At 40.9% G+C, this 23,387-nt stretch overlaps 2 protein-coding genes across 2 annotated transcripts; one reads left to right on the plus strand and one right to left on the minus strand.

Annotated features, from left to right (window-relative positions):
• Positions 1–4,741: 4,741 nt before the first annotated feature.
• On the minus strand, positions 4,742–8,781 carry si:dkey-171c9.3 (uncharacterized). The gene is made up of 2 exons (XM_053343311.1): positions 8,691–8,781; positions 4,742–6,306 (listed from the first exon to the last, which is right to left on the minus strand). Exon 2 carries the CDS (start codon positions 6,298–6,300, stop codon positions 5,401–5,403), a length of 900 nt encoding a protein of 299 aa, XP_053199286.1. The 5' UTR covers positions 6,301–6,306; positions 8,691–8,781; the 3' UTR covers positions 4,742–5,400.
• A 3,606-nt stretch (positions 8,782–12,387) lies between these two features.
• ccnb3 (cyclin B3) lies at positions 12,388–23,130 on the plus strand. The gene is made up of 12 exons (XM_053343310.1): positions 12,388–12,488; positions 12,700–12,818; positions 13,822–13,905; positions 16,774–16,895; positions 17,346–17,562; positions 17,685–17,783; positions 18,479–18,571; positions 19,149–19,286; positions 19,924–20,079; positions 20,195–20,344; positions 22,126–22,256; positions 23,028–23,130. The coding sequence occupies exons 2-12, from the start codon at positions 12,735–12,737 to the stop codon at positions 23,092–23,094; spliced, it is 1,341 nt and encodes a 446-aa protein (XP_053199285.1). The 5' UTR covers positions 12,388–12,488; positions 12,700–12,734; the 3' UTR covers positions 23,095–23,130.
• Positions 23,131–23,387: the final 257 nt, after the last annotated feature.

The raw sequence follows: 23,387 nt of genomic DNA on the forward strand, positions 1-23,387 counted from the left end.
ATCTACTCCTTTGGAAAAGTGTTTTTCTCTATCATCCATCAATCCATGAGCTCATTGCAGGAGACTTAACATTTACAAATGATGTATGAATGTGTCTGCTCATCAGCTTGTAGGAGACAGTCTGTCCGAGAAATACGAATGCATTAATTGTTTCAGTAAACGCCTAGAAATGACACATGTGACAAAGACCTCCAGCAGCCATAGGAATGCCCGTCACGAGCCAAGAAGGAAATTGTTTGATGGTGTTCATGGAGCCACAAAGTCCGCTGGAGTGAAGGTTGGCAGTGGCTGAATGCTGTATGACACAGGAGACCAATATTCGCTTCCTGTTTCCCACTGACAGTTAGCGTTGGTTTCTATGAACTGTGACCACAATCATTCTCTGACCATAACCAAATTCATTTGAACCCAGAAACCACAATCTTCCACCAACCATAACCAAGTCGTTTTTGTGCCTAAACTTAACCAAACCTTAACCACATTGGAGTCAGATCAGAAAATGGTTTTATGTTTCTGAAACTGTAATTTTCACGGTACTGAACGGCACTGACAAATTAATTGGAACTGCTGGATGCATACCAAGGATATGGATGAACTAGAGGGAAGTGAATAATCCTGCAGGAAAGAACTAGTGATGTGGCACTTCTACGTCAATATTTTTCAATGGGTAAACTTTATATGGTAAAATTCCCAAATCTGAGTCACATGTTTGCTCAACCAATCTTTTGTGTGGCTGCACATCCTTCAGAAGTAAACTATATTTAACCACTTGTCCTTTACTATCTGTTACAAAGGTGGAAAAACACAGCGGAGTCTCTCGTGGCTCATTGCTCACACAGTGTTAAAAAGAAGGTCAAGGCTGCATTTCTCCAGGCCTGAGACTCACTCAGATTTATGAACTTCAGAGTTGGTAGCCAATGGTACCCTCATAAAATAAACTGATGTGTGAGCACGGCAGCCTTGAAATGCGGTTCGTGGAGCCACCTACGCTGAAGCCGAAGATAGATAGGCATCAAACCTGGCTCTTAATAGTATTTCCAGATTCTTGTTTTTTTTAGTTTGCCTGCCGATTTTGTCATCCATGAAATTCAGTGGAGCCCACATTCTTCTTCTACTGGCAAGTGGCTCCTTTCACATTTATAACTGGACGCTGCAAAGGAACATATGCTGACTGCTTTAATGCATTGCTAAAGGTCACTTCGATGCAAGTGAATGAGGGAATGATACTTAGCCCACTTTCCTATCCACATTTTCCCAGATGGTCAAAGCACTGGAACGGCTCTGTCGTTATAAGCCAACTTTTTTAAAACCTCCAGACCAAAATGTTTTAACTGTCAGAATATCAATATTTTAAAAATCTGTTTAATCTGATTTGACACTAACCGAACTGTCCCACGCGGTCAACCCGAAATTGTGTGTAAAAGAAAGTGGAAACAAATGGTATAAGTTATTTCTAATGTTTTAACAGTGGTCTGATAGGAATAGGAAAATAAATCATCCACATTGTCCAAGCTGTGTGATCCTGGAACAGCACATGGATGCAGTCAAACAAGACAAAGTGGTGTTTTGATGAAAAAGTAGTGGTAAGCAACAGTACCGTCAGGAGCAATAATCGACCAAGAGAAAGAAATATTACTAAAACTTGGATGACGTGAGGAATACTTCGATCCTCTGACTCAATCTGTGGAGGTAAGTAAAACAGCTCTAAACAAAATGTCCTTATTAACAATGGGTCAAATGGCAAACCAAAATCTGAAAAGGGTCTTCATTAAGACAAAGAACACACATAATCCACCCAGCTTTATGTTACCCTGAGCTCTACGGGGCATTTTGGCATCTTTAAGCTCATTGTTTTAGTTTAACAACCAGCAACTTTTGATACAGCCCTCAATTAACACTGCTTTAAATCTCAAAGTGAGAATTATATGCTCTTAAAAGACTTTAATTGGGACCTATTTTGCTTTTCCCTTACTTTCAGTCATAAGTATAGTGTTACAATGTTGGATTTTCATATTAAATGTGGCCAAAGTGTCAAATAATGATGGAAATATATATCAAATTAATCCCTGTAAGCAAAACGCACTGCTGGTGTCAGACTGCTCTGAACGCTCAGTCCGATTATTTTTTCCAATTTCAGCCCAAGCCGTGACTCAAGTCGAGGGATTTTCCGTAACACAGCAGGACAAAGTAAAATAAGTACTTTACCTGTTGGAGATGTGCTGGTCATCTGCAGCTCTTCATCAAACATCATCATCATCATCACTGTGGTTGTTTCTGCTTGTCCTATTCTGCCCTGCATTATTTCTAATCCCCTAGCAAATAGCTTCATGTGTCAGCATTTAAAAGCTTTTAATATGAACAATTAAAGCAAGAAATAATGGGTTCAGCAGTATCTTAACACGTCTTTAATCCAGAATGGGCTCATTAGGAGGGGGCCTCTTAAAGAGAGACAGGAGCCCTAACGGCCTGTTTCAGACAGAAGCTGAACTGAGGGGCTCCATAAAAGGTCAGTATAAGATAAATAAGGAGTTTTTAACTGTGAATCATGCAAAGCTACTTTAATGGAATCCAAAAATAAAAAATATAGAGCATATATATAAGTTATTGTCACTTATTGTTTCTGTTGGCTGGCTTTAACTTCCATAGTATTTCATATTTTGGAAAGTTAACCTGTTTTTATCAACTTTATTGTATATATGAGTGCACATGAACATCCTTACATTCAAGTATTTTCCACTTGTGCAAACTAGAATAAGATTAAGTAACGTGTATTTTCAGAATAGAGGATGCATTGTGTCTTTACATCCTCCCCACTTTCATAACAAAAAAAAAAAAAAAAAGAGTCTTCTTATGCTGATATATGGAGTTAATTTAGATACACTCTGCATCTGGCGGATAAGTACTGTTTTACTAATGTAAAGGACAGATAAATTGAACCAAGATGCGTTTAACTTTCCTCGGGGAAGACAAGGAGATTAACTACCTTTGCCATTTATTTCCCATTACATGTAGAAACCCCTCCTGCTATACATCCTCCATGTGTGTAATCATGCTTCTTTCCCTTCTCCTCCCTCGGTCCCCCTCCTTTCCTGGCAGCCAACCTCCACCTGACAACACAACAAGCATTTATCCAGATGTGTTTGTGCATGTGTGTGTCTGTGTGTGTGTGTGTGTGTGTGTGCGTGTGTGTGGGTCCCCTCTGACACCACAGCTGTCCGCCCAGCCCTGCAGCTTATCTATGTGCATGTGCGTCGCCGTGTGTGTGTGTGTTAGAGAGAGTGTGTGTCGGTCAGTTTGCGTCCCGTGGTGAGAAAACATAATGGTGATCAGTGGTGGGAGTTAAAAGTTCAGACTAAGCATTCCATGATATATTATGTATCAGAGCCGAGGGACTATCACACACACACACACACACACACACTGCAGCCAGGTCAATGTGCATGTTTGCAAGTCTTTATTGTCACTTTCCATTTATGTTAAAAACACCAGAAAAAGAAAAATAGCCTGTGAGAATGTTAAAGGTCACTTTTTGCAAGATTTAGGTTGCAGTCTGTGAACTTTTTCCATGTTTAGTCTTACCTGTAAAGTACTTAAAGATGTAGATGTTAACTCAGTCTGCATATTAAATCACAATCTATTGAATTTGTGTTCTTAGTTTTGCACATATTTCTGCATATTTTCACCAAAATACATATATTTATATTGATTTATGACTTTATTTTATAATTATTCAAAATGTTACATAAATATGACGACTAGATATCAAAGTTATACCACAATTTTATATGTACAGTAAAAGGAATACATACAGGATTACAGTAATGTTGTTAATGTGCGTCGATCCATTTTTGTCCCACCTAGATTAAATTGTTAATGAATACACACACAGACACACACAGACACACACACACAAACTGTCCTCCTACTGCACACACACTGACTTTGTCCAGTCTCCCACTCACTCCATCTGTGCTGGATAGAGAGAAGTGCTTTGTATATTGTTTGCAGATCATGCATGCAAACATGAGACAGCAAACCTAACCTGAATCTGTGTGTGTGTCTGCGTGTTTGCACCCCCTGACCCATTCCCTTTTGACGTATGAAGTGTGTATTTGTACGTTTTTTTGGATATGTGAACAAGGAGCTGATGACTAAGAACAAGAAAGCTCTTTCAAGGGTCACTCAAGCTTTTCTTTCACCAAATTTGGCTTTCACTGACTCTGTTCATGTAGTTAATGATGAAAAAAAGAAGAAAAAACAGAAGTCTTTTATTCTTCTAGCAGGGTCACATCACGGTTTGGTTAAGCACAATGGCTCCCTCCTCTTCTGGATATGACCTCAGAAAGTAAGTAAGTATGAAAATGAGTTTTCTTCAAGCCAGAACACAAATCCATCGCAAATGGTGACATTTAGTCCAATCCAGAAGATGAATGAACCAGTCTGCACGAATAAAGATCTTTTTCAGGCTGATTAAATGGGAAAATAATAGATTAACTATCCGACATCACAGTTTAGGAAAGAGAGACATTGTACATCAGAGACTTTTAGTGGGAAGCAAATACAAATGTCCTTTTTTTGTCACATTTTTATAAATAAAAGTTATCTCTTGAGGATGATCTTCAAACTATATGTGAGAGATGTGAGGTTTGAGTCTATAAAGGAAAAGAAAAGTGCATATGATATTCAAAAATAAATTTATTTCCATTATTAAGTATAGTATAGTATCACATTTAGCTATACATTCATGAGAAGACCTGAAGCAAAATAAACATATTCAGTAATACATTCAGAAGTTCAATATTGCATTCATATTATAGCAAAATAACATTTTCTATTACAAACACTGGATTGGCACCAATGTTATCATTTAATCACATGGGTTTACTTTGATGACCTCATGCTGAAAATACTCAGAAACATTGCTCCTGTGCTGCCATCTTAAGGATATTTGTCGCTATTGCAGTTGGATCATACTCAAAATTGCATTAAGCAATAGTACAAATCTGCTCAGCAACATGCTTTACATTCATCTTGGAATAAAACCAAAACCTCAGGGTTTTATCGTCCAGCATCTTTAAATATACAGCTCCCACGATATACATGTCATAAGATGTGCCACGGTTTGTTATAACTGCGTGTCAAGCATCTTTTTCTTGGGACTGTGGTCAGTTTTTTCCTCAATAAAATAAACTTTTTGTCTGGATAAGAAATAAATTAAGTTGGAAATCCAATTCCAGAAACAATGTTATTGCAGTGAACCTCACTTCAGTCAAAGTGTTGGACAGTGACAGTCAGTATGGAGGCGTAGGTGGATATCTATATTTTAACTCTCTTCTGTGTTTTTCTGGCTGCCTACATGTCAGTCGTCATAAATATGATCGCATTAATCACATTAAACCACTAGACAAGCATTTTAGCTTCGTCGATGGATGAGGTAATGATGGTTTCAGCCAGCTGGTGGGCTAATAGATGAAGATCGCTGGCGTCTACCATTTGCTCTCTGCTCTTGGCGTGCAAGACCCAGTCTAGGATATCAAACGAGAGAGACTCGGCAAAAGCCTCCATCACGGTTCCATGCTGAGGTCCCACTTCAAGATAGTCTCTTGACATTTCATTTGTAGACAGTGAGTGCATGAGATGCTCCATTAACGCCATCCGGGGGTCGTCGTTGGGAGCGCCTGTCCCGTCCTCTCTGTCTTTTGGGGTTGGCGGAGGAGGGGACGGCAGGAACTCGTTTGCAAGGCCTCCTTTCAGCTTCCGGGCGAAACTGTGTCTGCTCCTCTCCAGCTCAGGTAGGAGTGGGGTGGTAGGGGGGGCGTCGGGGTAGTCAAGAGATCCCAATAAGGGGAGTCCTGACTGGGATAGAGGCGGGTTGTAGGGCTGGGTGTGTCTGGAAGAGTCGATGTCCGAATGGTATTTTTCTCTTCCAGATTCATCCAAGTTTTCAGCCTGTCCACCATTCATCTTTACCTCAACTGATCTTGCTCTCTGGAAACCTTCTACATGATCCTCAGCGTTTTGGTCTCCACATACTTCCCTCAAAGCAACCTCAATCACGGCCGAGGCTAACTCTTCGGCTAACGTCTCCCGGTCTTGATTGAAACTGGACGACCGGCACTTCAACTCCGATTCCACCATCTCCATTTGGCCTATGAACGACTGTATTATGTTGTCAGCCATATTGTGGGCAAATTTGTCAAGAGCGCCAACGTTTTCGGGGCTTTTCTTGAGGCTTGCAGACATGCCAGTTTTTTCTTGAGTGAGCTCTGGCACCCTTGAATCTGCGCTTACTGTCTGCATTGGATCCTGTGAAAGATAAAAGCAATAATATCAGTGAAAATTGAAGGCGATATTGTTTTTCCTGGAGTCTTTCCCCCCCAGTAAGAATATAGTAAAGGTCAGTACATGGAACAAAAAAAATCCAAAGATGGTTTGAACCTCTGCCTAGTTCCTATAATTAGATCGTTTTGTATTTTTTAAAAATCTTGCTTGCCAACATCTTCAAGTCAAGGCCAGGCAGCACATAAGTATTTCCCCTAAATGGTGGTGCACTTCCATCGATGTCTCTGCTCTGCAAATATTTCCACATTCCTTGCCTGTTTCAGATTAGAGTGATGGCAAGAAGTGATAGATAAGCTACACATTGAAAGAATGTTGTATATACTATATAAGACACTGCAGAAGAAGATGGCGTTATCAGGACTGATGTGGAAGTAAAGAACAGAAAGTCCCCTCAGCAGCTTCAGATGGAAAGTAAGATTGAGACTGAGGCCTCCAACCACAGCCTGTCACCATATGAGCTGTCACCCAGCCAGGATGTGACAAGCAGGAAGTTCAGTTCACTATTAGATTAGTGCAAAAACAAAGCAGCAACCTGTCCCCCTTTCTAAATTCTGTTTGTGCTCATCTGCAATGAATGGAGATAGAGCTTTGTTGATTAATGGCAGCTTTAAGTTGGTAAAACAGAAACGAAGCAAAGCAAATGTTGCACAAAACATATTATGCTGTTGATTGCTGATTCATACAAGAAATGAGACATCAGCATAATGGTATAAAAAAAAGAAGCTTTGAACAGAAACATGTGCTTCTTTATGTAACAAGGCAAACGCGAGCGTTGGTTTTCACCTCGACTGCAAAGGCGTTACCGCAGTTATTGATATGAAATTAACACAGAAACACATAGCTGTTATTGCACTTCAGGGCATACATTCACAAAGCTGTGTTGATATGTATTTTTAGTACTGTGTTGGTTAGTTTTATGAATAAAGACCACACAGTGTGACTGTCTTGCCCTAGGGTTGTACAAAGTGGTGTTTCTGATTTTAGCGTTAAAAATAACCCTGAAATTCTTTCAGAAACCTTCATAATATGTTCATTCACAAACTTGTGAGATAATCAGGCTGCTATTTCAACAAAGTTTATGAAGTTTTCTGACTCAGAAACTAGAAAAATATATCAGAAAGACAGTGAGAAACTGAACTTAACACCCTGAGCAACATCTGTCTTGTCTTACTACTGTGATACCACTATTTCTATTAAGGGACGTTTTAATCTGGAGTTTCAAAATAAGTTTCATATAAAGTTTGACATAAGTTTTATTCAAATCTTGTTAAAAATCTTCTGGGATCTAACACCTTCCTTGTGTGATGATTTCTTTCACACATGCACACTCTCTTCCCTCACTTGGCTCCTTCATCACGCTGCCAAACCGAATGACGCTCTCAGCGGCACTAAAGGTATTGACTTTTATTTTACCAAATGGCTCCAGTATGTTTGTGTGCGTGTTAGAAAAAACTCAACGCAGTAGTGTGTCACAGACATTATTCACTTGGTGGACCACAGCCGGGGTTCAACATGGACAGAGCTCCAAGAGGAGGACAAGATAGAGAATGAATCGCAGATGTGGAACAAATTACAGCTAAAACAAAGAATGTTTTCTCTTGGCAATCCGACTTGGACATCCTGATGGGCAGAGGAACGTCTGTGAGATGGGGATGCTTCTTTGCTACCTCGGTGTTTCCGCATTACTCTACCCCGTCTAAATAAAGTCTCTTTGATGCTAGATGCTCATTTGATGATGCCAAAACAGCTCACCTCACTTTTAGTCTTCCCTAACATCCAGACGGGGTTTCCACACTGCCTCTTACAGCAAGTAGGGCAAAGGCCAGTTAGTCAATAGGTTGCAAAATATAGTTGGAAGTGCAATACGTCAACTGACCTTTTATATTAAAACCAGACTTCATCCACACCCATGTCACTCTCTTTAATGAATTTTGACAAATCTAAAGAGATAGCTTTTGGTAAGGGAGTGTGCAAGGGATTTAGAAGCCACTTCCACTGATAAATCAACAAGAATGCAGTTTTATAAGTCTATATCTCTCTGGTTTTCTGATTGCAAGGAATGAGTTCAGCTTTTTATAAAAAACAACTGGATAAGGCCAGAGATTTAACACTTCAAAAACAGATAAGACAAGAAAATGTATAGAGGTTCCCTGACTAGAAAGAGATTTATGAGGTATGGCAGATCAAACGGACGACTTTTTGATTTACTGTGATACCTGGCAAGACACAGAAGGCCTCTTCAAGGGCCAACTGGATGACATGAAAACCACAAGTTACATAAATGTACAAAAAAAAAAGAAAAAGAGGGTTAAGATCAGACAGCCAATTCTGCCTGTAGATGTACTTACCAGTTTCTTACAGAGTTTACTCTTAGATGTCTCAAATGCGAATGAGTTTACACGGAAATGGTTTTACGAATGAACTTCAGCTCACTTCCTGTGTGTGTGTGTCTGTATGAGACGTAGATAGTAAGAGGAAGTGTATTTCTGCATGGGTTGGTCTGTTGAAGAGTGACATACAAAGATGACAGATGCACCTGATAACATAAACCTTCAATGGAAAATGATACTGCTTGTTTTCTTTATAGTTTGTTTTTTGTTCGTGAGGTTAAATTAATAAAGAGATGAGTCATAAGAGCACGAAGGAGAGGAGATGAATGGCTGAGGAGGATGAAATGATGCGGAGGAGGCAAATAGGATTTTAAATTTCAGTGCATTTATGGGTTTTTTACCTCAGTTTGATGCACGACACTAGCTGGAAACATTTAAACAATCCCTCAAACTGATCGGTTTTAATTCCATGACCCTGACTTAAGTGTCCAAACCTCACCCATGCCGATTTCTTAGCAGCATCAACCACATCCTAAGAACTGTAAAAAATAAAAAGAAGTGTTTCTCTCAGCTTTAATGGAGACGCGAGCAATCTGGACGAAGCTGCTCTCCATGTGAAGGCTTTTTGTCTTGGATGAGAGGGAGAACAGGGAGGGGAGATGAAATAAAAGCAGCGTTGTGAGATGATATCTCTCTGTAGACTTCATTAGACGCCAGATTGCACCGCTTGAACTGTAAGCCTTGAAGCTGCGTTAGAGTATCCTGTCCAAATAAAGTGAACATGGAGCGAATGTTACTGGGCCCAGGGACTTGTTTATTTTGTGTGTGTATGTGTGTGTGTGTGTTGAGCCTGTTCATTTTTAATGCAACACATGGAAAGTGAAATAAATACCAAGGGATGTTTGTACGCTTTTGGAGTTTAATGATATCGACTGTTTATGGTGTGTTGAAGGTGTATTCAGCAATGACATACATGGCATTGATATGAATGACCTCATTTCTTGTAAATCAATGGACAACTCCTCCCATACTCCTGGCTGCTGGACAGATGTTAGCTGCCAGCTTCTCCAGTGTCCATCCCATAGATCCTGCACTTGCCCTCTGGATGCACAAATGCAAAAAACTTTTATGGCCTCCTATTATACAGACTGTTAATGCAGTAAGTCTGTGTTGTGAGCCCCAGCAGACCCACTGTGCTCTTTATCCTCCAGTACAGGAAACTATTATCTGGTATGTCTGTGTGGTGATAGGTCAACATGGTAATTTAAGCAGACTTTAAGTGTCATTTTAGTCTTTTGTGACAGCCTAAAGGGAAATCATGACACGCCAGAGTTGCTTTATGCTGGAAAATTGTTTAAAACGAAAGGCATAAAAAGAACAAAAACCCCTCTGATTTACAGAGCCTGCAAGAATACTTGGTGCATTGTGCAATTTCGTGCTTGCATGCTGTATTACACATCATCTTATTATCCCGACTATGAGGTGCCAACTGGGAAAGCTGTTAAAGTAACATTGGGCATGCTAGATCACCTGGAATCACAAACTTTGCATGAGTTATTCAATTGAACGTTATTCTTGTGAATGCTGTAAATGCAGACATATCAGCGAATCAACAAATGCCACCAGGTACAAAAAAATATGAATTAAAAATGGTATTTATTGCAATGTAGTGACCTCTTGGCACACTCAGGAGTTAAGTCAATGAAACAATAATGAAATAAAAGGAAATGGCGTGAATGCCTACAAAATCTGCACCAATCAGTAATCTTGATCTCCTTCTTCATTTGTATGTGTTTGCTATTTCTCTCTAAGATGCTCAATATGCACAGTTATGCACAGTTACGCACAGGTCATAAGGGAGAACAGTGCTGGTTGTCACATTCATTAAATCTCGGTCCCTAGAGGGCGCTGTTAAAAAGTGTTGGTTCAGAATTTGGGTGAGATGTTATTTTAAAAAGGTCGTCCATTAAAAAATATGAAGAGAGAGCTACATTACAATAAATGGTTTGTAGCTTTGCTGGTAGCAAAAAATCCCAAAATGGGGATGTTTGTCACACTCTCTTTGGGTTGGTGTGATATGTATTGAGTCCTTTCTTTCTTTTTAGAGAGCAAAATGAACATGAATTTTGTCAGGAAGTCAAACAGATGTAATGCTCAGAGCAGTCAGAGAGGTTAAACTGCACAATATGTTTAAATAATGATAAAGAAATTGCACTTATAGGAATGATGTATGTCCTCTTGGTGCAGGAGATGTGTTAGGTTGTTGTATTTCAATGAAACTAAACATTTTAAAATGATGTCAAAGATTATTTCCCCTCATTAAAATAACCCAGGGACAGCCAATCCAATAGTGTGTGACTAACTAACCCAACAATGGGGACAGCTGTCACATATTTGATGTCCCATAGCTTTTGAACAGAATCAGCTGAAGGAGACTTTAGACGGTCTATTACCTATTTAAAGGGACTCTATTCAGTATGCAGTTTAATTCTAAGGAAAAGTAAAAAGTGTGACTACTAACCCTGTTCTCCCCTATACTACACATACGTCAAAATATACTTATGATGAGATATAATAAAAGCAAAAACATGTGTGTAGAATAGATAGAGGTACCGTACAAAGTATAACATGATGAACAGTGCAACTTATGAACTGCAGAAAGGTAAGTATAATATAAACATACAATTGTGAAATATACCTATAACATATAATAAAAGCAGAAAATGTATGTAGAATGGTGTGGGGTACAAAGTATGACATGATAAACAGTGCAACTTATGAATGAAAGCGCAAAAAACGGCAGAAAGTTAAATATATATAAACATATATGTGACATGACTGAGTTGCTATCAGGAAAAACTGCACAGAAAGCTATATAAATACATTTTTTTTCACTTTAATCTGTGCAATAAGAATATCACCTCTGGTATATTACCACTCAATACCAATATTACTCTTATTACATATTTTTACTATTATTGTTCTTTGTTCTTTATTCTTTTTTATTCTTGTTGCTGCTCTTATATTCTATTTTGCTGTCCACTTTGTTGCTGTAACAATGCAAAAATGTCCCCATTGTAGGACTAATAAAGGAATATCTGATCTTATCTTACCTTAAATTACACCAGTAAACAATACTGTACATGCATGAATTAACTTGCCGGTTTTTCTGCTTGAGCATGCGCAGATCTTTCTCACGTGCGCGTTTGCATGTGTCTAGACTGAAAATAATTACTATCAGTTACAGTGGAGTTGCATGCTTTGCTCGGTCATGTGGATAAACGTCAATAATAACGTTGAAACTACTATTATTGGTGGTGCGGACGTTTGAAAATCTCCCATGCTCCTCCTTTATCTATGGAGGGTGTGTTTGATTTTGGAGCGACGAAACGAGGAGGGCGGGTATATGAATGAGTTAACACGTAACTAAACAACACACATCCTCTATTGTGTTATAAAACATAATATTAATATGACATAATATAGTTTTGATGCTTAATTTGTTCATTTTAACGCGTTTTTTAATGATAATTTGACGTTTCATAGACGCGGCAGGAAGAGCCGTTGCTATGAACCGAACGCCCCCCTTAGCAACGGCATCCATGGCAACTCCCTGATTGGTACGCATCACTCGAATTCCGACCAATCAGAGGAGAGCGCTGCAGATTTTGAAGCACTTGGGTTTTTTGTGTTGTTCAGAGCTGCACACAACACGACGAAACCGGGACTATTATTACTCTAAAACACGCTCCATGCGGTGTTTATCGACTTAAAAACGAGCTGTTATAGAAGACGAGCAGGAATAAGACGGTAAAGGTAAGATAAAACTTTAATTCAGTGTGTTTTAGAGTGATATTTTGAGTGTAGAGCCTCTTTATGTTAAGGAAACTCCACCCAATAAACAGCATGTCTGCAGAAGTTACTCGGTATTGCATGATATTAGGAGCAGCTAATCTAGCTAAAACTGCATATTTTAAAGCTATTTTTTAGTGTGCTTTTTAAACAAATTGTCTCTCTTTGCATTCAGATCAGTCTGAGTGTGTTTTTGAAGGGGATAAAGCCATGCCTTTGCCGAGAGGAAAGAAAGCTACAAGCACCGCAGGGAGCAGGTTACCCAAGCTGAGTGCAAAAGCGACTGAAAATCAGGTAAAAGCAGCTTTGTGCATTCATTATATCGTGTTTTTTCCCTCTCTTTTTCTCTCTCTCTGTGTGTTTTTAAATGACCATGTTGCATGCTGTAAACAAAGTAGACCTTGCAGGAGATGTTGCACAGTAAGGATTTAATGTCATGAGATTTTTTGGGGGGGAAACAATGCAAAGTCTTCTTTTACTTTCAATATTAACCCTGAAACAGGCCATAGAGGAGATACACACTGTTAGGGGGCATGATTGAAGGTTTTCAACCCACTCAAGTTATTATTTATCAAAGGTTTTATCAATTATTGGTGTCTAGGTATTACTTATCTCATTTACACATAAGTCAGTTTTTTAATATTGTGGATTTTATGAGATGTAGTTACCAGATTATATTGCCCTACACCTGTCCAGTACAACAAATCTGATTTAAATTATACTTTCATGAAGGTTTTGTTGTGGTTAACATTGTCAAAAAGGTCATAATTCTGCTGTATATTTATTATTTAGGTCATATAGTGGGTGATTGTGATATATTAGGGTGCATTATATTGACTAGTGTTCCTTATATTTTGCCCCTGTCATGTATGTTTAATGGAGTGGACAAAATATTAGGAACACCAGTCAATATAATGCCTCTTAAAACACCACCATCACCCACTATATGATCTAAATAATAAACATAAAGTAGAATTATCACCTTTCTGAAAATGTATAAACTTCATAAATGTAGAATTTAAAGCAGAGCTGGATTGAATTGGATTGCACAGGTTTACCTAATAAAGAGGGGAGTGACTGCATGTAATATAATAACCTGTAGAGCCACGTATCCTTGGAGATACAACTAATAAAATCCAAAATATGTGTGGAGATGTTTTACTTGGTTGCAAATGAAATGAGTAGCATCGTCAAATTATTTTTGCACAGCTCATTTTCTAATCCTGCCTGTTTTTAAGGGTTAAATCTGATTTGAGGGTATTGATGTATTGTGTGTGTGTGTGTGTGTGTGTTGCAGGAGGAAGGCTCACAGGTCAAGAGGTCGACCTCTCCTCCTCATGGAGCTCCGAAGAAGAGGACGGCCTTCATCGACATCACCAATGTAAGTCCTGAGAGAGATAGTAAGGGGGTCAAAGCTGAGTTAGGCTATCAAGACTTTACAGTAGATACCTGGAAGTGGCAGATAGTGGTGATTATTATTTGCCACCATTAGCTGATTTTTTTTTTTTTACTGTTTTCTTAGACTTGATAATCTGTTTCATGCAGCCCCCTTTAAACCAGTCTATACTGGGATCTGCCCTGCATGAAAACTCTCTGCCCTCTCTTTCTTTTAAATAATAATAATAATAATGCATTTTATTTAAAGGCGCCTTTCAAAGCACTCAAGGACTCCTTACAAGGCACATATAACACAACAACAGCACATCAAACAATATAAATCTGGTGACATTTAGTGCAAAGATAAAGATTAAATATGAATGTGACTACAAAGTGCATTAGTACAATAAAAAACAAGAATGAAGATTGCATAGTTAGTGAGAGACGGAGTAGGCCACTCTGAATAGAAGCGTTTTCAGCCGGGATTTAAAGGTGGAGACAGAGTCTGAAGTGCGAATGTCCAAAGGCAGGGGGCAGATCAGCTGAAGGCTCTTGACCCCATGATGATGCCAGTCATGCTCTGGCAAATAAATGTAGTTTCGTTGGTTAAAAAAAAAAAAAAAGAAGTAACGTGGCTCAACTTTTACTGAACAACTGAACTTGCAACATCTGGCAAAACATGTGGCGACCAATTAAATGTTGACGAGCCTCATTTCAGATTATAGATAGCTTTGTTTTTTTAATGTGAGACAGAAGGGCTCGGACTGGACATGAGGATAACGGTGCATGTTTGTGTGTCTCTCCTTTAAAGCTTTCCTAGTGTCGTTCTTATACATGCACACATCAGAAGTGACAAGTCGTGGTTATGCAAAGAATTTAAAAACCTTGCCATCGCCTCTTCATACTCGACCGATCAGTCTTTATGTATGTAGAGCCAAGTCACAATGAAAGGCGTACTCTTTAATTTTAATTTAAAGACACTCGGCATTCCCACACGAGCGGTATTTTAATGGGAAGAAACCTCAGGAGGAACATCTGCCTTGAAGGAGGAGGAGGAGAAGAAGGAGAAGGAGAAGACAAGAGAGGAGGAAGAAGAGAAGACAAGAGAGGAGGAAGGAGAAGGAGAGAGGGAGAAGGAGAGAGGAGGAAGGAGAAGGAGAGAGGAGGAGAGGAGAAGAGAAGACGAGAGAGGAAGAAGAGAAGACGAGAAGACAAGAGAGGAGGAGGAAGAAGGAGAAGACAAGAGAGGAAGAAGAGAAGACAAGAGAGGAAGAGGAGGAGGAGGAAGAAGAAGAGAAGACGAGAGGAAGAAGAGAAGACAAGAGAGGAGGAAGAAGAGAAGACAAGAGAAGGAGAAGGAGAGGAAGAGGAGGAAGAAGAGAAGAGAAGACGAGAGGAAGAAGAGAAGACAAGAGAGGAAGAGGAGGAGGAGGAGGAAGAAAAAGAAGAAGAGAAGACAAGAGAAGAAGTAGAGAAGACAAGAGAGGAAGAAGAAGAAGAAGAGAAGACAAGAGAGGAAGAAGGAGAGAAGACAAGAGAGGAGGAGGAGAGGAAGAAGAAGAGAAGACAAGAGAGGAATAGGAGGAGGAGGAGGAGGAAGAAGAAGAGAAGACAAGAGAGGAAGGAGAAGAAGAGAAGACAAGAGAGGAAGAAGAAGAAGAGAAGACAAGAGAGGAGGAGGAGGAAGAAGAAGAGAGTAGAACATTGACAATAACAGGAGTAAAAGTGTTTTGGTGGGTTTTAAATAGTTTGCATTAATAGTCTCAGTCATCAGAAAGGTGAGAGAGCGACAGTCAGACGCTGTTCAATCATCCAACAGTTAAACTTTGAGTCTCCTCTCTGATGCAAAACCATCACACGAAAGACTCTCCTCCCCCCCCCCCCCCCGCTGTGATTTATTGTGAAAGATGTTGATTTCTTCCCCTCCAGGACATTAAAAAATCTGTGATGCAAAAACAAAGAAATGTCTCCGGCCTCCTCCGACTCGATGTGACAACACATTAAAATGTCCAATTCAGCCACAAAGTGTCCTCACAGTAAATCCCTGCAGCTGGTGTGTTGCAACAACGCTGCGTAGATACCGAACGTCTTCGTATGTGAAACACTTTGATCGAGCTTTTGTGGTTTTTAAAAAAAAAAAGAAAGAAAGAAAAGAAAAGCAGCGAGGATGACGAGCGTTGGGATGAAGGGGCTTCGTTTTTGTGTCTAAGGTCGATTTTAATATTTATCTTTGTAGAATAGAAACGTCCCTTTTCTCCCTCCCTCCCTCCTTTCCTTCCTTCCTTCTTTTGTCCGCACTTCCTTCCTTCCTCCCTCCCTTCCCGCCTTCCTTCCCCCCTCCTTTCCTTCCTTACTTCTTTTGTCCGTCCTTCCTTCCTTCCTCCCTTCCCTCCTACCTTCCTTCCTTCTTTCCTCCCCTCCTTTCCTTCCTTCCTTCCCTACTTCCTTACATCCTTCCTCCGTCCCTTCCCTCCTTCTTTCCTCCCCTCCTTTCCTTCCTTCCTCCCTCCTTCCTACCTTCCTTCTTCCTCCCTTCCATCCTTCCTTTCTTCCTCCCTCCTTCCTTCCTTCCTACCTTCCTTTGTCCATCCTTCCTTCCTCCCTTCCTTTCCTTCCTACCTTCCTTCTTCCTCCCTTCCATCCTTCCTCCTTTCCTTCCTTCCTTCCATCCTTCCTCCTTTCCTTCCTTGATTCGAGGACAACAGGAGGGTTAAGCAAAAAAAACGTTGATAATTAAATACACTGCGACTGAAACTGTTTATATTGAAGATTTGACTCGTTTGGATTGATTTTTAACAGTCATGCAAAACCCACAGAAATGGAAAAATGAGTCTAATTTTCATTTGTGCTTGACTTTGACTTTGTTTTGCAGGCTCACAGCGTTCACATCAGCCTTCCGGGCCGGAAGAAGGAAGCCGGGAAGAAGCAGGCGAAGAAAGCGAGCTCCACCTCCTCCTCCTCCGTCTCCACCAAGAATCATACCAACCTGAAGAAGTACGTTAAATCTCCTGGAGTTTTAATTTTCTGTTACGTCACGTAGCAGCAGATGTGTTTCTAATTAGCTCTCTCTCTCTCTCTCTCTTTCTCTATGTCTCTCTCTATCTCTCTATGTCTCTCTCTCTCTCTCTCTCTATGTCTCTCTCTCTCTCTCTCTCTCTCTCTATGTCTCTCTCTCTCTCTCTCTCTCTATGTCTCTCTCTCTCTCTCTATCTCTCTATGTCTCTCTCTCTCTCTCTCTCTATGTCTCTCTCTCTCTCTCTCTCTCTCTCTCTCTCTCTCTCTCTCTCTCTCTCCCTCCCTCTTCCTCTCTCTCTCTTTCTCTGTCTCTGTGTGTGTCTCTCTCTCTATGTCTCTCTTTCTCTCTCTCTGTCTCTATCTCTCTCTCTGTCTCTCTATGTCTCCTTCTCTCTCTCTCTCTCTCTCTCTCTCCCCCCCCCCCCCCAGGTCTTCCTCTGTGAGCTCGGAGGGAACCACAGCTGAGAAAGAAAAGACAGATGTAGAGGAGGAGGTGGTGGAGGTGAAGTTGGGGGAAGTGGAGGTGGAGGTGAAGGACGAGGAGGTGCAGAGCGATGCGATGGCTCCAGTAGAAGAGCTGGTAGCTGCTGCCGCCGCTGCGCCCCCTGCTGTCTGCGAGGTGCCGGCTCACCTGCTGAAACCACACGTGAGCAAAAATGCTACGTCGCTAAAGAAATGTTCTTCTCTTAAACGTTAGTCTGGAGATGTTGGATATATAAATCTCCAAATATATAAAATATATAAATGTTCTTTCCTCCGTGGCTGTAGATCCCCGAGGAGTTTGACATCGACTCTCAGAACACGGAGGATTGTTTCATGTGTCCCGAATACGCCAAGGAGATCTTTGACTACCTCAAACAGAGAGAGGTGAGAATAAAGGAAATCAGGAGGAACGAGAGAGAGAGAGAGAAGGCTGTTTGAGGCTGTTTATGAGAAGGGTTGTAAAATTCTGGGCATTTTCAAAGCTAGAGAGTTTCCATGGGACTATATGGGAATTAAATTGAATGTATGGGCGTTAAAGGGAATATATGTGAATTAAAGGTGAATAAAGGGAATATGTGGGAATTAAAGGGAATGTATGGACATTAAAGGGAATGTATGGACATTAAAGGGAATGTATGGGCATTAAAGGGAATGTATGGGCATTAAAGGGAATGTATGGACATTAAAGGGAATGTATGGACATTAAAGGGAATATGTGGAAATTAAGTAACAGGAAATAAACTGGAAATGAACTGAATAGCATGTTAACCTATAACATAGAACTTAAATGTAGTTAGAAATAAAACCTCTTGTAGTATAATCTTGGGTTAAAAACAAACAGATTTAATGCAAATACATGCTTATTTTTATTTTATTTTATTTAAAGCGCTCTATGAAATAACTATTTTTTTATTATATACAGTTGATACAGTTTGTGTCAATGACCCCATATTTCCATAATTCCCAGTTTAATTTAAGACATTTTCCGCCCCTTTGCAACCTTTATATCTGAGGCTTTTTAAGGCTGTTTTTTAGAGACGGATTCTGAATGTTTCTTTTTGTTTTGTTGCCTTTTCCAGGAGAAGTTCGTCCTGTGTGACTACATGCCCAAACAGCCGAGCCTCAACCCGGAGATGAGGGCGATCCTGATCGACTGGCTGGTGGAAGTCCAGGTGAGCGGAGAGTCAAACCTCTTTAACCCTTAAACAGGCCTTACTAGTTATGTAATCTGCACCTGAAGTAAGGAAGGAAGGAAGGAAAGGAGGGAAAAAGGAAGGAAGGAAAGGAGGGAGGAAGAAGGAAGGAAAGGAAGGAGGGAGGAAGAAGGAAGGAAATGAGGGAGGAAGGAAGGAAGAAAGAAAGGAAGGACAGATGAAGGAAGGAAGGAAGAAAGGACAGAAGGAGGGAACATTTACCCTAACAGCAGAACTTAGATCTGAGGAAGGAAGGAAGGAAGGAAGAAAGGACAGAAGGAGGGAACATTAACCCTAACAGCTGAACTTAGATCTGAGGAAGGAAGGAAGGAAGGAAGGACAGATGAAGGAAGGAAGGAAGGAAGGACAGATGAAGGAAGGACCCGGGAGGACAACAGGAAGGTTAAAGAGTCTGTATCTCCTGGTGCACGTTGTCTGTTTAAGGGTTAACCTGATTAACTGTATTAACTTTATTTGTTGAAGCAGGTAATTACAAAAAAAATGCCATTAACTAAACTGCCCCCCCCCCCTTATTTCTGTCTCTGGCCGGTTTTAGGAGAACTTTGAGCTGTACCACGAGACGCTGTACCTGGCCGTGAAGATGACGGACCACTTCCTGGACCAGACTCCGGTCCACAGGGAAATGCTGCAGCTCGTCGGCTCCACCACGATGCTCATAGCCTCCAAGTTTGAGGTGAGGACTCTTCTTTCTTTCCTTCCTCCCTCCCTCCCTCCCTCCCTCCTTGTCTCTTTCTTTCCTCCCCATTACCTTCCTTCTTTCCTTCCTTCCTCCCTTCCTCTTTTCCTTTCCCTCCTTTCCTTCCTTCCTCCTTCCTCCCTTCCTCCTTTCCTTCCTCCCTCCCTCCTTTCCTTCCTTCTTTCCTTTCCTCCCTCCTTTCCTTCCTTCTCCATTCCTTCCTTCCTTTCCTTCCTTCTTTCTTCATTCCTTCCTCCCTCCCTCATTTCCTTCCTTCTTTCCTTTCCTTCCTTCTCCCTCCCTTCTCCCTCACTTCCCTTCCCTCCTTTCCTTCCTTCTTTCTTCATTTCTTCCTTCCCTCCTTTTCTTCCTTCTTTCCTTTCTTCCCTCCTTTCCTTCCTTCTCCCTCCCTTTCCTTCCTTCCTTCTCCTTCCCTTCCCTTCCCTTCCCTCCTTTCCTTCCTTTTTTCTCCATCCCTCCTCCCTCCCTGACTTCCTTTCCTTTCTTCTTTCCTTTCCTTCCTTCTTTCTCCCTTCCTTCCTTGACTCGAGGACAACATGGGTTAAAAAGTCCTAAAATTTAGCGTCTGTGTAACTATTTCATTTTTACTAACTGCTTCCTGTTTGGTCTCCAGGAGCGCAGCCCGCCGTGCGTCGACGACTTCCTGTACATCTGCGACGACGCCTACAAGCGAGAGGAGCTCATCTCCATGGAGGCCAACATCCTGCAGGCGCTGTCCTTCGACATCAACATCCCCATCCCCTACCGCTTCCTCCGACGCTACGCCAAGGTGAGCATCGAGCTAGCTTTCCTCTTCTTCTTCTTTTTTTTTTTAGCTCATATCTTTTTTTGTTCGTACAAGTTTGAACCGATCATAATCTCGTGTGTGTGTGTGTGTGTCGCAGTGTGTGAACGCCGGCATGGACACGCTGACGCTCGCCCGCTACTTCTGCGAGATGAGCCTGATGGACATGGACTTTGTGCCGGAGAGAGGGTCGCTGCTGGCGTCGGCCTGCCTGCTGATGGCGCTGCTCACCAAAGACCTCGGAGGATGGGTGAGGCTCAAACCGCTGGACACACAATAGAGACAGGCTGTTTTGACTCTTCCTTCCTTCCTTCCTTCCTTCCTTCCATCCTTCCTTCCTTCTTTCCTTCCTCCATACCTCTTCCTTCCTTCTTTCCTACCTCCCTCCTTCTCTTTCTTTCCTCCCCCCTACCTTCCTCTGTCCTTTCCTTCCTTCTTTCCTCCATCCTTTATTTCTCTTTCTTTCCTCCTTCCTTCCTTCCTTCCTGCCTCCTTTCCTCCGTCCTTCCTCCCTCCTTTCCTGCCTTCTTTCCTCCGTCCTTCCTCCCTCCCCCCTTTCCTTCCTTCCTCCCTTCCTTCTTCCTCTCTCTCTTCCATCCTTCCTTCTTTCCTCCATACTTCCTTCTCTCTTTCTTTCCTCCCCCCTACTTTCCTTCCGTCCATCTTTCTTCCCTTCCTATTTTCCTTTTTTACTTCCTTCCTTCCTTCCTCCCTCCTTTCCTCCTTTTCATTCCTTCTTCCTTTCCTTCCTCCCTTGACCCTGGAGGACGACAGGAGGGTTAAGGTGTGATGCTGTGGTTAATGTCTCGTTGACTTGATCAGAACTATGTAAAGATCACTGGAGACAAGTTTTCATATCCCTTTTAAAGATATGCAACCTTTGGCAACAGTGAACACCACCATTAACTGACATGAGCAAGATTAAGTCGATTAGAGTTTCTATATGCTGGTTTCGATTATTTTTTGTAGTAACTGCCCAGCCCTACTTTTAAAGGACCTAATTTGCCTCCTTTATGTTTAATTCTGGACTCCTGTTTCATTTTTTGTCGATGTCGAGCCTCTCCGCTGTTTGGTTCGGTCGGATTTGTCAGTCGAGCGGTCAGGAGCCTCCGCCGCAGCTCTCTCTCTCTCTCTCCGTTCTCCCTGCTTTTTCAATTTAAATGCAAATAGATTTTCAGTATAAATTTGCAGCAGGTGTAGAAGAAGCGGTGTGTGGAGACTCAGAACCTGCTCCGTTATTTCACCTGTTTGATCATCAATAAATTAAATCCTTATGAGAACCAGAGCAGTGAACACCACACGATGAATTTATTACATGTGTTTGGAGAATAGACTGCATAAAAGAAATGGACGTAACATCCGTGACGTCACCCATTGGTTTGTGGACTGCTGCTCGGAAGCCAATAGTTTTGAATCTAGGCAGCGCCAACTTGAGAATTTCAGGTGCATGCTGGGAAAAATAAAAACATGGATTCTACTTATATGGGCATGAGGCGGGGCCGTGGGCGGAGCGGGGAGGTTGCTATGGTTGCGAGGGCTGGATCTCGAGGACATTGGTCAATCAACCTGTCAATCAGGACGTAGCCCCGCCCTAATGCATACCCTGCTTTATCGTCACATATAAAATCAGGGAGGCCAAAATGTCCCAAATGAACATCATACTGCATTGAAGAAGGCTTTAAACTAGCGATTGAGACCATAAACACATTTTGAAAACGTTTACTGAGGTTAGAAATCAAGTGAGAAGTTGGTGAATTCTCCATTGACTTGTATAGAGACGGTCGCCCCCTGGTGGCCTTTTGATAGAATGCAGTTCTAAGTTACTTCCTGGTTGGCCTCATTTCAGAGGACCAGAACTCCCCTGTGTGTGTGTGCGTGTGCGCGCCCTATATTGGATTCCGGAATGTTGCTATGATGTCATGTAGAATGTAGAATGTGACGGAACTCTCCGCCTGGTTTATAGCTGTAGGGATTCAACATGGTTATATTTAAGTATGACAGTAAATAAAAACCCGTCCCTCTCTCTTTCAGACTCCCATCCTGCAGTTCCACTCCGGCTATCAGACGTCAGATTTGTCGCCGCTCGTCCGGCGGCTCCACGCGATGCTGTCGGCTCCTCCCGACGACAAGCTGAGAGCCATCAGGAACAAATACTCACACAAGTAAGTAGATGAGTCGGACCCGAGCGATGTTAATTAGATTTTTGCCTCCAAAACTGATATTGGGGAGTAAAAATAAAATTATGATTATTGATATATCGGCCAATAATCTTATGTAGAATTTACACACAAACACATTTTTTGCAGTGATTTCCTCATATGGGGGTTATCAAACTCCATTAATGGCATTATATTGCACAGTTTAACAATGAAAAGCGTGAAAAACTTGTACATATATATCAATGATTTTTATTAGGCTCTAATCAATACCGATGTTAAGGAGTAAAAACATCCCAAAATCCATATATGACCCAATAATGTTATATATAAAAACATCAGTCATACACTAATAATTATTAAAAAAAACAAACATATATACATAAACATGCATTTCTTTTATAGTGATCCCTTTTAAAAACACACACAGGCCTTATTGTGTTATTTTTCCATTTAATGAGGTAAAATGTCAACTTTATTTATATCGCACATTTAAAACCAAAGTGCTTTACAGCGAGCAGAAACAATGAAACAAACAAACAATAAAAGCAAAAAAAACCCTAAATAATATAGAGAAATATAACAGATAAAAGACCCAATAAAAGCGGCTATACTCCACCAAAGGCCAAAGTGAGTATAATGAAATAATAATACACTTTACTGTATAAAATGCCAATTTTTATGATATATTAACACTTTTTTTTGTAGCTTTTTGACATTTAAACTGTCACTTTTTGTTTTTGGCATTAATCGATTTTTTAATTTTTTTCCCCTCAGGGTCTTTTTCGAGGTTGCATCATTGCCGTTGATTGAAAGTGACGTTTTGGAGAGTGCTTTATCTTAATGAGAGGTTCGACCCCACCCCCCCCCCCCTCCCCTTATCTGCCCCCTCCCCTTCCCCAAATCCCCCCCAAAATAAGTCCTCATCCGTCTAAATTTGAGTTTTGAGTTTTTCTCTGAAAAACCTGAAACCATGTAAATAATTTGTTAATATGTTAAATATTTATGCACGTTGTCTTTGTTGTCTGTCTTTTTTATAATATTGGAAATAAAAGTTTTAATTCCAGTTTGTAATGAAAAAGAGTTTTTTAAAAGTGGGGCATTTGTTAATAAGACTCTCTTGCCAGTGTTTTTTTT

This window comes from Scomber japonicus, chromosome 22 (assembly GCF_027409825.1).
Source record: "Scomber japonicus isolate fScoJap1 chromosome 22, fScoJap1.pri, whole genome shotgun sequence".
Lineage (NCBI taxonomy): Eukaryota > Metazoa > Chordata > Actinopteri > Scombriformes > Scombridae > Scomber > Scomber japonicus.